This window comes from Merops nubicus, unplaced genomic scaffold (genome assembly GCF_000691845.1).
Source record: "Merops nubicus isolate BGI_N331 unplaced genomic scaffold, ASM69184v1 scaffold24806, whole genome shotgun sequence".
NCBI lineage: Eukaryota > Metazoa > Chordata > Aves > Coraciiformes > Meropidae > Merops > Merops nubicus.
This window is the reverse complement of record NW_008613271.1, coordinates 30,313-45,721: the sequence shown is the minus strand read 5'-3', so window position 1 is coordinate 45,721 and position 15,409 is coordinate 30,313. Positions and strand designations below refer to the sequence as shown.

Genomic DNA, 15,409 nt, shown 5'->3' with positions numbered 1-15,409 from the left:
GCTGCCTCCGTGCGCGCTCCCGCTCAGGCTCCCCGTCGGCTTGAGGAGCGAAGTGTTAGTGTGAGGCCGAAGCGCAGCCTGTTATTAACCGGGAATCTCGGAAGCAGGTCTCGCTTATACTGCGACTTCGGTGGAGTTGTTGGAAGAGAAAGGCCAAAAAAGCCAGTAGTGCTTTGTGAGCGGCGTTCCGCCCACCCCAGGGCCTGTGGCACCGCGGCGCTGCTCGGTGCTTCCCCTTTTCCCCTTCTAGCGTGTGAAGGAGACGCGGCTTAATTTGGTCGTTTACACATTAATCCAAATTTTCCAAGAAGGTGTAAAATGATGGGGTGTATTCTTTTTATTTCTTCATACAAAAATTACATATTCTTAAAATGTTTAATATGAAGATGACATAAACCTGTGTTAATTCACAGCTATTTAAGGCCAGATTTCTTGGAAAGTACCTTCGTTTTTTTTCAGAGACAAGACCTTAGGTTTTAGAAACTCTTTTCATCTGTATGTCAAAAATGATACAGCTTTTGTAGTCGATGGTAACTGTAATCATTGAAATTTCAAACATTTGGGCAAGCAAAGGTGTAATACTTAATAGCATGATATTCTTTTGTCTTTCAGAAGTACAAATATAATGTCAGGTGGCTGAAAATTTGCCTATCAAAATGTCAAGTAAGTTTTTGGATTTTTCTTCATTTAACTTGATGAATTAAAGATCTGCCTAAGCAGAACCTGTTTGTGCATTAATCCCATTATTCCTCATGTTAGAGGGAATGATATGAAGTGTAGTCTCTTCTGACCAAACTCTCAGCCTTAAATCTTGCTGTGGCTAATTTCTGACACGTTGTTTCCATAAGAAATATCATAAATTTGACAGCCACTCTGAAATCCTGTTTCACCATAGCTTTGCTTACCTTCTTGTTAACCACTGTGCATAGAAATGGATTTCCTGTCCTCCCCTCTTACACCTGGACAAAAGGCTGCCAGTATAGCAGCACCGTGGCCTGAAGTGTGTTCTTTCTTTTGTCTTTTTTGCTTTATGCTCTCCAGAGGCAAGATGCAAAGTTTTGGAGAGTAGGATTTCTGTATTGGTTTTGTAAATCGACTTAAAATGTTTGCCACAGCAGATATCTTATAACAAATTTGTTCAAATTTTCAAGAAAAAAAAAAAATTGCTTACATTTATATCTTAACAGAAAGGCCATCTTATGCCCCACCTCCTACCCCAGCTCCTGCAACCGTAAGTATAGTGATTTTTCTCATTAACACAGAGCTGGTAAAGCAGCCTTTAATAACTTAACAGAGCAATAACATCACCCTCCTGTATGGGAAACACGAGCTAGATGTATTTCATTATTGGTATGATACACACTGTTTAAATTAATCTTTTCTGTTTTAAAGCAGTTTGTGAAAGAAGATGAGTAAACTTGTTTCATATTTAAGGCTGGATCTTGCAGATAATTTTCTGTAAGCAGTCAGCTGATCAAAAATTATTCACGGGGGGTTGCAACAGAATACTGGAACATTTAATAGGAAACTGATATATTTAATTGTAAAATTTCCCACTCACCTTGTGCCCAGATCATGGGCAAACTGCATTTTCTCCTGTTCCTGTCGTACCCGGCCGATTTTCAGCGGAATGCAGGAGTACACTAAGTTCTGTTATATTTGAGAGTAATGAAACTCATGATGCACATCTTACTCAAATTTCTTGAAATCACTGATACTTTGGAGTCTATGGCATGAGAAGCATCTTACTTTCTTGTAAAATGGTGTTTAATGACAGAGGAAGACAGTAGCTTTAAGTCATGCCCAGTTGCAGTCATGCATGGATGAAAAGGTCCTGAAATACCAGTGTCCATATACATATATGGAAGACATTTGAGAGCAAGTTCACCTCTTCTGTAATGTTCAAATTTGGAGGTAGCTTGTGTTTTTAGGGTTAACGTGTTCACATGAGAAAATACAAATCTGTACAGAAGAATGAGCAAAGATGCTGCAGTGAATTTTTTCTTACCAAAGAAAATGTGAACGCCGGTACCCAGTGGCGTGTCCCTGATCTCTGCATCTGGGATGAAAACTGCAGGATGGCATTTAGGGGAAATGTGATCCTTCAAATTTATTGGGTCATAGTTTACATTTTAAGAGGATCGAAAACTATATAATGTACAAATTATGTTCCTATAAATTAACATAAATAAAATTTTATGTGCATAGTTCGTTCAGAGTTTTTATTTTGCACACAACTGAATAGACTTGTGCCAGTCTTAGAAGGAACATGGTGGCACCTAGTCTGACAGCCAGACCCCTCCATCGAGAGCTGTGCAGATGCCTGGGGGACTCCTTTGGGACATAGCACGGATGCAGATGCTGTTAAATGGTCTCTGTTGATGTGGTACCTTCTTTAGCCAAGTTAGGAGCCTTCAGAAGGGGACGTGAAACTGCAACTAGTGACCTGCATTGTCTGGCTTTGCAGAATCTCCTGTGTCTGTTGCATTGCACAGTCCCTGGGGTGACAGCCTGTGCTCTGCTAATGCAAGTCGTTAAAGCAGCTAAATAACCTGCTTGTTCCTCCACAGCCAGTTCCAGTTACCACGGCCAACAAAATACAGTAACTGTCACAACTACATATGACAGCTGAATTAATAATGCTCCGTGTGATGCAAGGTAGTTCCCTGTAACCTTTAAATCCTGTCTTGCAGAAATAAAGAATTAAGCAGACGGAGATTACAATTGTCATCTGGTTTTATTGAAGAGATGTAGTTCAACATATTCAAAACCTGTTATGGTAATACAGAAAAACTACAGTAAAATGGCATCTTAATAAACAGTGAATGTGTATGTCCTGCTCACAGGCATACAGCTTGAGTAATGTCCACTGCTGTGACTGAGTTTAGAAAGCCTGGCAATAAAATACATATTTGAAGGCTGATTGTTGAAGGATGATTTTTATTTGTATGTTTAGAAATTAAATGACCAGTATGTGTTTGCATATACCTGAAAACGTCAAGTTAATGTAATTTAGCCTACAGGTTATTTCAGTTCAATGTTTGTATTTGTCATTCCCGGGTCCTTGGAGTCCTGAACCTATTTGTAGAATTTTTGTAACACTAACATGGGACCAGTCAGCAAATCACTTTAAAAGATGGTTTCTTATTAGGGCCAAAGTGCTACTAAAGAGTGGGACACTGGATGGATGATGCTTAAATGTTTAAAAGCACTACAGGATATCATGAATTCTAATGGAATGAGGGGACCATCACAGTCAGGACTTGATCACAATTACTATGAAATAGTTGATCCATTTTTTCCAACAAAATTTGATTGGCAAGTGAGGAATAATTGAGAAACACAGGAGGGACATTTGTGTGAGGAGGGGAGTGCAGTGAACCTTCTGCTACTATGTGATTGTGTGTCAGAGGTAGGTAAGAAGGGATTGTAAAGAAATTAGTTTTTTCTCTACATTTCTGAGGTGAGATCAAATTGATCTGCTTTCAAGAAAGAATGAAGATAGGTTGATTAACTTCTTAAATTGTCTTGAATTTGGTGATCTGTAAAGACTAGCTTGTAGTTTCTAACCTGTAGATTTCGCTGCATGGGTTCCTCAACTCTGCCAGTCTGCAGCCCACCTCCTGCCAGCAGGGTGTCACAGCAGGGATCTCTGGGAGTTGTTCTCTTCCAGCTTTCAAACCCCGCTTCCCCAAAATACATAAATTTTGCAAACTGCTAGGCAAGTCTTCAGATACTGGTAGTGGTGCATGGGCGGTGCTTTGAGAGGCTTTTTTTCCTTCCTGTTCACTGACAGTGTAAGGTTGGAAAGGCAGAATGATGGGAGGAGAAGCAGACAGGGGTTTTCATTGATGCAGTAAATGTTGTGGTGGATTCCTGCCCCATCACTGTGTGCTGTGTTGCCTTGTAAGCTTAACTCATTGGGTGTAAGAGTTTATAAAGATTTTCCATGAGCTGGATTTATAGAATACTTGTTTAAATGAGTTACACTCTTTAAAAGAAATAAAATTGTTGGCTGCAGACAGAAATTTGTAGTGACACGTTTGCTTGAAAATCCTCTTTCCTAAATAGGTTTATACTGGAGTAAATTTTCTGTATTGAGAAGATACCAACTGCTACACCTCATTTGCTTGTTTAAATTCTGGTTGCTTTTGCATGCCATATTGCAGTTCATTTTCATTTCTGTGTTCTCCTCGTTTGAGCTCATTTCTCATTCGTGTTTTTGTCTCATTTGTTTCCATCAGCAAATGCCCAGCACACCAGGGTTTGTGGGATACAATCCATACAGCCATCTGGCCTACAACAACTACAGGCTGGGAGGGAACCCGGGCACCAACAGCCGGGTCACGGTAGGAGAATCAACTATTACATCATCCAGCAAACAGGAATTGACCAGAAATGGCTTTAGAGTTAGGTTCTTCTGGGTCTTTTCTTCTGCCACTTCTTTATAAAAAAAAAAATTACTTCTGATTCTTATTCCCCACCCGTACCCCCCCTCCCCTTTCACTCTGAAACCTTTTGCAGGAAAATGGACTTCTACTCAGCAGAGGAAAAAAAAATGTGGTAATCGTGTATGATGCAGAACTCCAAAAAGACAAAGACTTTGTGGTCTCCAGTGACCACTGTGTGCTGAGGGAGAAATTCTGTAGTGTGGGCACCAATTCTCAGAGGGAGAGAACTGCTCATTTCATTGAGGTCTATTGGCACAAACATAAGGAGCATTTTGCAAACTGGAGGTTGTTGATAGCAGTTGCATCAAACTTCAGCCATACAGGAGATGCAAGCCTTAATTTTTCTTTCCAGTCTTAGTCTGGTGATAACTGCAAAGTTCAGAAAATTTTATTTTTCAGTTCGTATATACTCTGTTAGTGTCTGGAAAATGGATGTTACATTCATTTTTCATGGAGTAAAGAAAGTGAGATGGAGTCAAATGATGAGAGAGGTGACATCAAATACAGATAAAGTCCTGAGCATTGGATACAGTTAGGAAACACAAATAGTCTGGAAGTGTAACACTTTCATAACTAAAAAATAAAGGAAATCCCTGGGTTTTTTAAAAGTTTTTTAAATCCTCATAAGTAGGTTTTATTTGTGTAAAACTTTCGACCTCAAAACATCTGCCTAGTTGGGAGTGTGACAGATTCTGAAGGAGCAAATACATGGTGCTTTTAATGAAGTGTACCCTTTTTGTGCCTCTCGTATATAAACCTTTCAGACTTCAGCTGTGAAGTTCATCTGGTTTGTTAAAACGTTTACAGAAAAGACCTTCCCCAGACAAGCTGGAACTTGACTGAAGGTGCTGTCTGAACGTACACTTTTCCTTATACAGGAATAAGTTAGGTTTTGTCTGAGAACTTCCATTGTTTCTGTATGTCACAAACATATACAGCCTTCTCTGCCATGCATATATCAAAATATGTATGGTGTCTTTAAATTCCTGTTAATTTAAAAGCATTGAACAATTTCCGTTGATGTTCTTCAAATCCATCTGTATGTGTATATATGTATACATTTTGGTGATGCATATACCTCATGCACATTATTTATACACAGTTCTGTATGCATTGTTCCATGGAGCTCCATAAAATTCAGCAAAACAAAAAAATACCAAGTGGAAAAATTCCAAAGCTGAATGCTGAACACGAGCCTTCTTGGCCAGGTGCAAGAATTTGCTTATCTCTGGCCATAGGCCTGAGAAGTCTTGAAAGTGCTTTACATTTTTATAATAATGCTCCCACTTAATACAGTCGAACTCCTCACATGTCAAGTGCTTGAAGGGCAGAGGTTTTCTGAACCTGCAGCTGACAGGGCCTGTGATGCTACTGCTCTGTTTCAGGAGGAAGCCCTGTCAGGTGTTTTGTAGCTGGAGGAGATGCAGCAACTTGCCATCAGCAGCAGTTAGTGCTCAGTATTCTTCTGTTCAGCTCAAGCAATGTGCTCAACAGCACAAACATGAAGGAAGAGCACAGAGGGATATTTCAGGCTAATTTGGACAATTAAGGATAGCTTGGATACAAATAGTGCACACACTGACAGTTGCATAGGGTTGTTTGCTTTTTGCAATGAGTAGTTTAATTGGCTCCAAATTACTACTGACAAATTTTGCAGACAAATGTGTTGCTAACGTGATTTGAAAACGAAAACACTTCTTAAACTTTCTTCATACTGTTTTTCACCTGGACAGTAGCCACATCAAATTTGTCAAAACAGGTAAATTGTTCATCAGAAGTGAGAAAATCAACCTGCTGGGATTGATATTTCCCTGTAAATTTCTAAGCTGTGTATTTCAGTTTTAAGAACATGGAGCCCTTCTGAAGTTTGACCTAGTTACTGCTCTGTAAGCTCACAGATAACAGATCAAACTGAATTTGGAAAAGATGCTGTGAGGGCCAGCTGTAGTTAGCACCTGTTGACAGCTGGGGTAGTTCTTTGGCAATGCTGCTTGCTTCTGGGGGCGGTGTGGGGGTGTGGTTGCTCGGTGCTCACTGCAGAGGAAGGAGTGTTTTCCAGAGCTGGTGTGGATGGAGGCTGTCCAGGGATGGCATTAACGAACAGATCTATCCGCTTCTCTTGTAGGCGTCCTCCGGCATCACCATCCCCAAGCCCCCCAAACCCCCAGACAAGCCCCTGATGCCCTACATGAGGTACAGCCGGAAGGTGGGTATACAGTGCCAGACAAGGAACACTGAAAGTTAGTGTTTGTGTCTGCTAACAATTAATTGCTGTTATCTTAGTTTCAGCTTCTAAACTTTTACTTCTAACAGCCTGCACATTCCTTTAATGGAATTTTAAAGTACAGATGCATTGGTTGCGCTTCAGAATAAAGGCAGCAGTAGTCTGTTCATACAGGTGCCAATTTCTGGGGGGAGAGTTTTCTCTAAAATGATAATTACTTCCACTGTCTCTGCTGACAAGGATCCACCCTGCCACATTCAGAAGTTCCTGTGACTTACTGACAGAACTTTTTTTATATAAAGGAAGTATTCCTTGCGGTATACTGGGCTTGGTACAGTGCTGTAGCTGGACTGAAGAGTAGCAATGAGTGGACTTTGCATGTTCTCCTTCACCAACCTAGCCTGTGGCAACGTTTACTTCGCTATTCTGTGAACTGTTTGACAGAAAGTAGGAGAGAGGCTCCTGTGGAGTCTGAAATCTGATGGGGCATGGGGAGGGCATGTCAGCCTGTCTGAAGCGGGTGAGCCAGAAGGAATTTCTTCCGCTTCTGGTAAAGTATCTTTACCAGCATGTCTGTCCTAGGCAAAAAAAAACACATCAACAAAAAAAGTCAAGTGGCACAGCAAGAAATAACACTGGCAGCTCTCCTATTCTTTTTTCCCTATAAAGTTAGAAACTTTTTTTGGTGGAGTCAGACCTTGTTGGAACTCAAATTGATCAGCAAGACTGAAAAATATTTTGAAATGTTACATTCTGATCTGAACAGCTCAGTGCTCTTTATCATAATCTACTGCTGGATGTATTTACTCAGTAGCATTTTTTTTTTCCCAGAGATGCAGCGATGTGCATTTAAGAAGAGCTTTAAGAGGGTTAAAGGCAATATTCTCATGAAACCAAAGCCATTTCAGCAATTGCCTGTTTCAGTAGATGGCTTCCTACTGACTTCCTGCCCCAGAAAGTAATCTAGATAGTTTAGCCAGACTCATTCCTAACTTAATCCTGTTTTCATGGTGATTCCAGAAAGAACTCTGAGATGACAGTATAAAATGTTTAATTTGGAAGTATTTAGATATCATTAGTAAAGCTCCAGCTGTTTCTGTTAAGGTCTGGGACCAAGTGAAGGCGTCCAATCCCGATTTGAAGTTATGGGAAATTGGCAAGATTATTGGAGGAATGTGGCGAGATCTCACTGATGAAGAGAAGCAAGAGTATTTGAATGAATATGAAGCTGAAAAGGTAAATGGAAGAAATCTGGGATGTTTATTACAGCTGATTCTTCTAGGAACTGGTCTGAGAAGAAAAATTCATCTTACCCATGCTGTGGTGTATGAGCCATTCACGAGACCCCTGTATGTAACTTAAATGGAAGTGTGTCCTGACACGTCTTAGATTTTTTTTTTTTAAAAATAACTGTACATCAACTGTGACTGGTCAGTTTTTAGACCTAATTCAAAATGAAGTATTTATAATTGAGTGACAATTTTAACTGTTTAATGAATGGATTTGATTGTACAACATCAGTATTGAAAAGATTGTCTCAACACCAAAATGCTCTTTCAAAACTGGTGCTCTGCAGCTACTGCTATGGTCATGAAAGTGTTCATAAAAGACTTCCAGTCACGTAGGGTTTGGTGTTCATGGTGTAACCTGGTGTAACTCCATGCTATGGCATAGTGTTCTGTTTCTTAATAGAAAAATGCTGCTGCTTTTAGGGTTTTCTTGTGGTTTTGTTTTACTTTTATCCGTCTTAATGACAAAAGATGACAGCTGCCTGGTGTGTCTAGGTTGGTAAGTGCTGAGGACCTTTACAAGACTGTCACTGATCCTGAGGTACAAAGGGAACATGGTCCAGCTGCTGTGTTGTGCTTACACCTGGTAGCATCTGAGGCTGTGTATAACCTGGTTAAATCTTAAGCTGTTTTTATTCCAAGTCTATTAATAGAGAAGCAGTTCAAAGCCAGATGCTCTTAGTGGAAAAAAGAAATAAATGAAGGAATTCTATTTTTTTAACTTGGTAATGATGTTTAGATTGTAAGCTCCTTGGGGCAGGGGCCATCTTTTTTATACTTTTACAGTACCTGGGTAGAAGGATTCCAGTCCTAAACATAAAGAAAACAAGACGTTTAAGCTCTTCTAACAATATTATAGATTATATCTCGTTTTACATTGGAATACCTCAAATCACTGTACAAAATCCAGACTTGGCAAATTTTAAAAGTCAGATTAAAGAAAGCAATTCAAAGGGAAAAATATTTCAAAGAAGGTGAAAATAGTGATGCAGTCCTGTTACCAGGAGGAGATGGTAGTCTGGCTGCAGCATTCTGTATCCAGCACAGGGATGGATCAAAGAATGGAAAAATCGTAAGTTACTTTGAAAACTGGTTCATGACATATTGGAATAAGGCAAGAGAAGAAATCAGAATCAAAGCTCTAGTTAGAACTCCAGAGAATGAGAATATTTTAAGCTAATTCTTTTTTTTTGACCTTATCAGAGTTCATCTGATCATAAACGCCTTGTTCTGAGGTGTTTGATTTTTTTTTAATCTCAAAAAACAAAGGTATTGTAATACTTCTCAGGTATTAAAACTAAAAGATATCTGAATGCCCAGCTAGTGTTTTTAAAACACAAATGACTATGGAAGAAGTTCTACTCTGTAAAAAGAAAGCCTGAGAATGTGGTCGTTTGGGCGTCAGCCCCACGGTTTGGAATGGGTTTGTTTCCGTAGCTACAGTTGGAGTTAGGGGGACCACAGTTAAGTCTGAAATGTCCAGCGGTGCAATCCAACGACTTTGGTCACGTTTCAGATAGAGTACAACGAGTCCATGAAGGCCTACCATAACTCACCAGCCTACCTTGCCTACATCAACGCCAAGAGTCGGGCTGAGGCGGCGCTGGAGGAGGAGAGCCGGCAGAGGCAGTCGCGCATGGAGAAGGGGGAGCCCTACATGAGCATACAGCCCGCGGAAGATCCCGACGGTAAGCAGCAGCAGCAGGGAGCTGTGTGTGTCCAGTGAGGCAGTCCCATTGCAGGCCCGGCAGCTTGAGAAACGGGCACCAGATGCAGAGAATTACCCGTGTGCAGCTTTCACAGAGCTGGTCGGGTTTGGTACCTTCAGTGCTGATTTTCGTTATCGTATTTTATCTCATTAAGCTAACGGGCGATCCCATCTTGTTTCCAAAAGCTAAGGTGGCAAGACAGTGGCAAAAGTTATTTCAGCCCTTAATTACATGTGAAGTAATGCTTACAGCTCAAAACAAACAAGTCTGCTTAAAGCTCTGCAACAGCTTTAACATATGCATTATAAAGGGCCGAGATGCCTGATTTAATCCAGTGTGAACAGAATGTTGTGCTTTATTACCAGAAGCACCTAATTTGGGCATGCAGAGTTCTGGTACGATTCAGAGCACCTGAGCTTTGAATGTGTTCAGCAGCTGTCATTTGAGGTTGTTTAGAAATTAAATTGCCTTTGGTGTTGACAAGGAGATGGGAAAATTCTGAATGTTTATTTGACTGCAAGGAAACACACCCCTCCCAGTGGGAAAACTCACACACCTGATGTCTGCTTTTAAACTCATGACCAAATACTTGTTGAAACCTGAGGGTGAAAAATGTCAGTTACACCCTTTTTGTTTTTTTCTTCCCCTTTGTAAAAGCACACCCTTGAGATAAAGCTCATGACAAACAGCACTTTCCTCCGTGTGAGGTAACTGCAAAACTTATGTAACTATAGTTGGTGTTTGAGTTGCTGGCATTTTGAGACTTGGTATTCTGTTCTGTGCTACTTGGGCCAGATGAACTTGGCCAGAACCAGCTGCACTGGGCATGAGTTGGAGCTGTTTACATCTGGGAGAAAGCAGCAGGTTTTCTGTGACAGAAACATTGCTTCTGTCTGGTCCTGCACATCCCTGGGATTAAGAACTTCTAGCATAAAAGGAATCTTAGGAAGAGGACAAAGGCACAAGTTTAAGGAGACTGATGGGGTTTTATTTGGTGTATTAATAGTCCCTCTTACTCTGGAAATGTGGGAAGCAACACAGTAAATAATGAGGTCAACCCAAATTTCAGACACATAGGAGATGTAGGTAAAATCAGCTGTTGGGGCTGTGCAGGGTCACAGTTCTGGCCCCCAGTGTCTCTTTCTGATTGCCTGATGGTCCCTATCTGTTAGTATGAATTTTGTGACACGACATCAACTGCTCTTAGGGCTTTTGGGTTTGGTTTGGGTTTTTCAGTTAGCGGTAGCCTGGGTACGGTGTCATTACATCTGGCACTCACTCTGTGGCATTAAAGCAGTTACTCTATAAACTCTGGCTGCAGATTACGACGATGGGTTTTCCATGAAGCACACAGCCACAGCTCGTTTCCAGAGGAACCACCGGCTCATCAGCGAGATCCTGAGCGAGAGCGTGGTGCCCGACGTCCGCTCTGTGGTCACCACAGCCAGGATGCAAGTTCTTAAACGCCAGGTTCAGTCTTTAATGGTTCATCAGGTAAAGATAAATGACACGAAGGCAGCTAAAATGTAATGGTCTTGGGCTGTACTCCAAGTCTCGGAGCATTTGATCTTCTACATGACCATTCTTGTTGGGTGTCCGTGTCCTGTACGCTCGAATGGCCAATCTCTGGCTTTTCTTGGCAGTTGCAAGGTGTGACACTTCCTCCTCTGTGCTGTTTTGTTACCAAGAATCGTGTTAAATTCTATTTTGTTCTTAGGATTTCTTTAGTGTTAATCCCATAGTTGTTAATCCCTCTGTATGTACTGTAAGGCTTCTCTTTAATAGGTACCAGTAGAGTTGTGACTTTCAGCTACTTTATGACTCAGTCTTGTTCATAATGATTCTTTTATTACAGTAAATCCTCCCTATTGTAACATTTTTTACTGGAAGTTAAATGCATAGAAGGAAATCTAGTGAGGTCATGCTCGCATGGTTCACCTGGCTTTGGGAATATGCCTGAATTTCCAGTCATCCATGTCAACAAAAGAACCCTGTTAGTATAGTCTGTGTACATGTAGGTGAAGAAAACTCAGAGACCACAGATAGCCAGAGATTTGTGGCTTTTTTCTTTTAAATTAACAAAAGGATATTTGGAGGGTGGAGGGGAGTTGTATCCCTTCTTTCCTTTGAATGGTGGTCTTTCTGCAGCAGAGAACATAAATGATGGAGGGTGTGTATATGTACACCTGTGGGGTGTGCAGTATGAAAGAAAATGGGTAGATTTTTTTATGATTCGACTCAAATACATTCTGGTTTTCATTTATACTCTGCCCAGCCAGTCCTGAATTACCACATAGGCCTCGGCAGCCTGGACCAGGCTTGATAACTCTTTTGGGGAAGGTGTTTTCCTCATGTCCAACCTAAACCTCCCCTGGTGCAACTTGAGGCCATTTCCTCTTCTCCTATCACTTGTTCCTTGGGAGAAGAGACTGACCCCCCCTCACTACAAGGAAGGAACAAGGAAAGCATAAGGATGTTCATCTACTTAATGGGTGTATTTTAAAATATTGGTCTAAATATGTTTGTACATAGCTGTAAACTTTGGACAGTTCCCAGGTGACCAGGTAGTAAGACTCTTCTGTTCACTTCCAGCGTAAGCTAGAAGCTGAGCTCCTGCAAATTGAGGAGCGTCACCAGGAAAAGAAGAGGAAGTTTCTGGAAAGCACAGAATCCTTTAACAACGAGCTCAAAAGGGTACACCTCTCACTCTCCTAACTCCACCTGCTCTCTGTAGTTCTGTATTCAGTTCTGTGTAATTACAGAACTGGTGGCTGCAGTGTCCTGGTGTGGGGGTGCTGGGAAGCACCACGCAGCGTTTGGATTATTTCACACTCCTCCAGTGACCTTTAGTGGTGACATTCAGCCAGTACAATTTAAAAGTGCCTCCAGGCTGGACTGGTGGAGCTCACTAAAGCAGCTTCAGGAAGGTGGCCTAAAGCCATACAATGGATGAATTGTTCTGTCCTTGGCTGCCTTCAAATGACAACATTTCAGTTGTTTATTTACATGCCCCTCCTTTTTTTATAATATGCATCTATATCCCTCCCTAGTTACTGAGACTTTTAGTGTAAACTTTGTCAAATCAGGATAATTATCCTGCATGTAGAATTATTGAACTCTTAATTACTTTTTTTCTGATGTTTTGTAAAAGAGCTTTTCTTTTTAATTGCTAGTTATGCAGTTTGAAGGTGGAAGTGGATATGGAAAAAATTGCAGCTGAAATTGCTCAAGCTGAGGAACAAGCTCGCAAGAGGCAGGAGGAGAGGGAAAAAGAAGCAGCAGAGCAAGCAGAACGCAGCCAAAATAACATAGCAGCTGAGGAGGAACAGGCAGCTAAGATAGAGGAGAAGAAGGAAGAGGAGAGTGCCCCAATGGAGACAGGTAATGCATCTGAGGCCAGCTTCAGAATCCCCAGAGTGTCTGTAGAGGCTCAGCTTAGTCAGGACTTTTTCCTGGATTTTGGGATTTTTTTCTGTTAATGGGAGGAAAGGCTTCAGCAGAACAGCACTCAGAGCAGATCACTTCATCCTGGTGAACACAGGCATTCGCTTTCTTCTCATTAAATTGCCCTTTTGAGGAGGGGAGAGGGTGAGATACCACAAACCCCTTTGTAATGCTCTGTGTGCAGTGTACCCACGGGGAAAAAAAACCAAACTTGCTTTGTAACCTGAACTCACCTTCTAGATGTTGGGTAGCCTGGAGCAGCTGGGACATTTCCTTGTCCCAGCATTGGCATCCAGCAAGGATGGCAGAACAGCACTTCTTCCCACGCTCCTATATAATACTAAATATATATATTTATAGATATTGATATGCTATATAAACACAAGCTGATTTGCAGGCACTTTTTTGTGCTCTGTACAGTGACATTAGAAAATATTGTTGTATTTGAGTGTATTGGTGGCCAGTATCTCAGTGAGTCATTGCTGTAACAGCATGAGTGTAAGGGAGAGGGCACCAGGGAGCTTGAATTCTAGTGCCCCTGGCACTTGCTTCCTTGTGATCAGACTCTGAATTGGCAGCTGCTGGTGACTTTCAGGGCACTGTGTGGCAGGACCATGTGTCCCCCAGGCACCAAGAGCTCTGTCAGAGCTGTCCCTGTTACTGCACGTTTCGAGTGACAGAAATAGCTGCTGTGGGGTACTCGGGTTTAGGACAGGTTTTGTTTCTTCCTAAATTCCAATTGCACAACCTAAATAAATGTACTGGTGTGTAAATGACACTGCAAAACATCTTATTACAGAAGAGCCTCACCCAGAAGAGAGCACAGAAAACCAGCAGAATGGTGAAGAAGGAACATCTACCCCAGATGACAAGGAGAGTGGCCAGGAGGGGGTGGATAGCACTGCAGAGGAGGGGACCAGTGACAGCAACACTGGTTCAGAGAGCAATAGTGCGACTGTTGAAGAGCCTCCTGCAGACCCCACCACTGAGGACAGTGAGAAGAAAGAATAAACATTGACTCCTTTCATGTGTCTCTTTATAATGAAGTACTGTTTTGATTTCAAAATGTGCTGCGCGGCTTTTGTATCTTCCTGCCTGTATCACTTGTTCCCAAGGGGTGCTGGGTGTAATGTCACATCAGGCTACCAGCACAGAGACCTAGAGAGGTCTTCAGAGGCAAAGGGCATCTTAGAGCAGAGGGAAGAGAACACCTCGTGTGTGAGCACGGCTGGTACAACAGGGAGGTCACCTGGGATCACTTGGGATGTCCTGGAAGGACAGTGTTGGGTTCAGGTTCTATACCAGAAACTGGCTCAGGGAAGAGAACACCTCGTGTGTGAGCATGGCTGGTACAACATGGAGGTCACTTGGGATCACTTGGGATGTCCTGGCAGGACAGCATTGGGTTTGGGTTCTATACCAGAAACTGTCTCTTTTTCTTTCCTTCTGGTTACTGCAGAGCCTCTGTGGTCCCACAAAGCTCCTTCAGGCTCAGTGGTGGCTGCGTGGTGCAGATGTGTGCTGCAGATGTGTGCTGCAGGTGTGATCCCTGCTCTGCCAGACCCCCCTTTACCAAGGGGCTGGCTCTGCCCCAGGGCTGAGGATAGTCATCTTGTAGTAATGCCATAACCTGAGGGGTTTTTCTGTGATGCAGGATTCTGACAACAGCCTTTGCTTTTCTTTACCATTTAACTCCTTCATTTGCTACTACACTGTCCTGGTGTGGGGTACAGCAAAGTCCAGGAGAGTGTTCAAATATGGACGTGTTCTCTGAGCAGCCAGTCACCAGTGTGACCCAAACAGTAAAAAAATGAGTAGTTCTGCTTGCCATGAGCTCTACAAATGTACTGAAAATGCCACATTTTGCAATTTATAAGCAGAAGCCCCACTGAGGAAAAAAAATACCCCTAATGAAAACAACAGATACAAGCTGTTCCATGACATGACAATTCTAAGAGAACACATGGTGCGTATGCTCAGTAAACTCGTATGGTTTTATGGAATAGTGGGTATATTGGATAGTTACATTTTTTTAAATCCTTTTGGTCTTTTTTTAAAATGGTCTAAAAATAATAAAATCCAACATGTTTGGGTTTTTTAAACTTACAGTGGTCTGGCTCCTGTCTTTGGTAATGCCTGTATTTGATTTAGGGCTTTTCATCAGCTCTTTTCCAGCTTAAGCCCACAGGAGGATGAAACCTTGGGATTCATTACCAAAATATGCCACATACAAAATGTTGTGCTGCAAAAGCACTTTGAAAAACGAAGTAAAAGCTCCTGAGTTGCTTTAGG

At 41.8% G+C, this 15,409-nt stretch overlaps 1 protein-coding gene across 1 annotated transcript; it reads left to right on the top strand.

Annotated features, from left to right (window-relative positions):
* Positions 1-611: 611 nt before the first annotated feature.
* SMARCE1 (SWI/SNF related, matrix associated, actin dependent regulator of chromatin, subfamily e, member 1) lies at positions 612-14,331 on the top strand. Its single transcript, XM_008941862.1, has 10 exons — positions 612-663; positions 1,188-1,231; positions 4,245-4,349; positions 6,577-6,657; positions 7,780-7,911; positions 9,481-9,652; positions 10,995-11,167; positions 12,266-12,367; positions 12,847-13,054; positions 13,917-14,331. Exons 1-10 carry the CDS (start codon positions 657-659, stop codon positions 14,126-14,128), a joined length of 1,236 nt encoding a protein of 411 aa, XP_008940110.1. The 5' UTR covers positions 612-656; the 3' UTR covers positions 14,129-14,331.
* Positions 14,332-15,409: the final 1,078 nt, after the last annotated feature.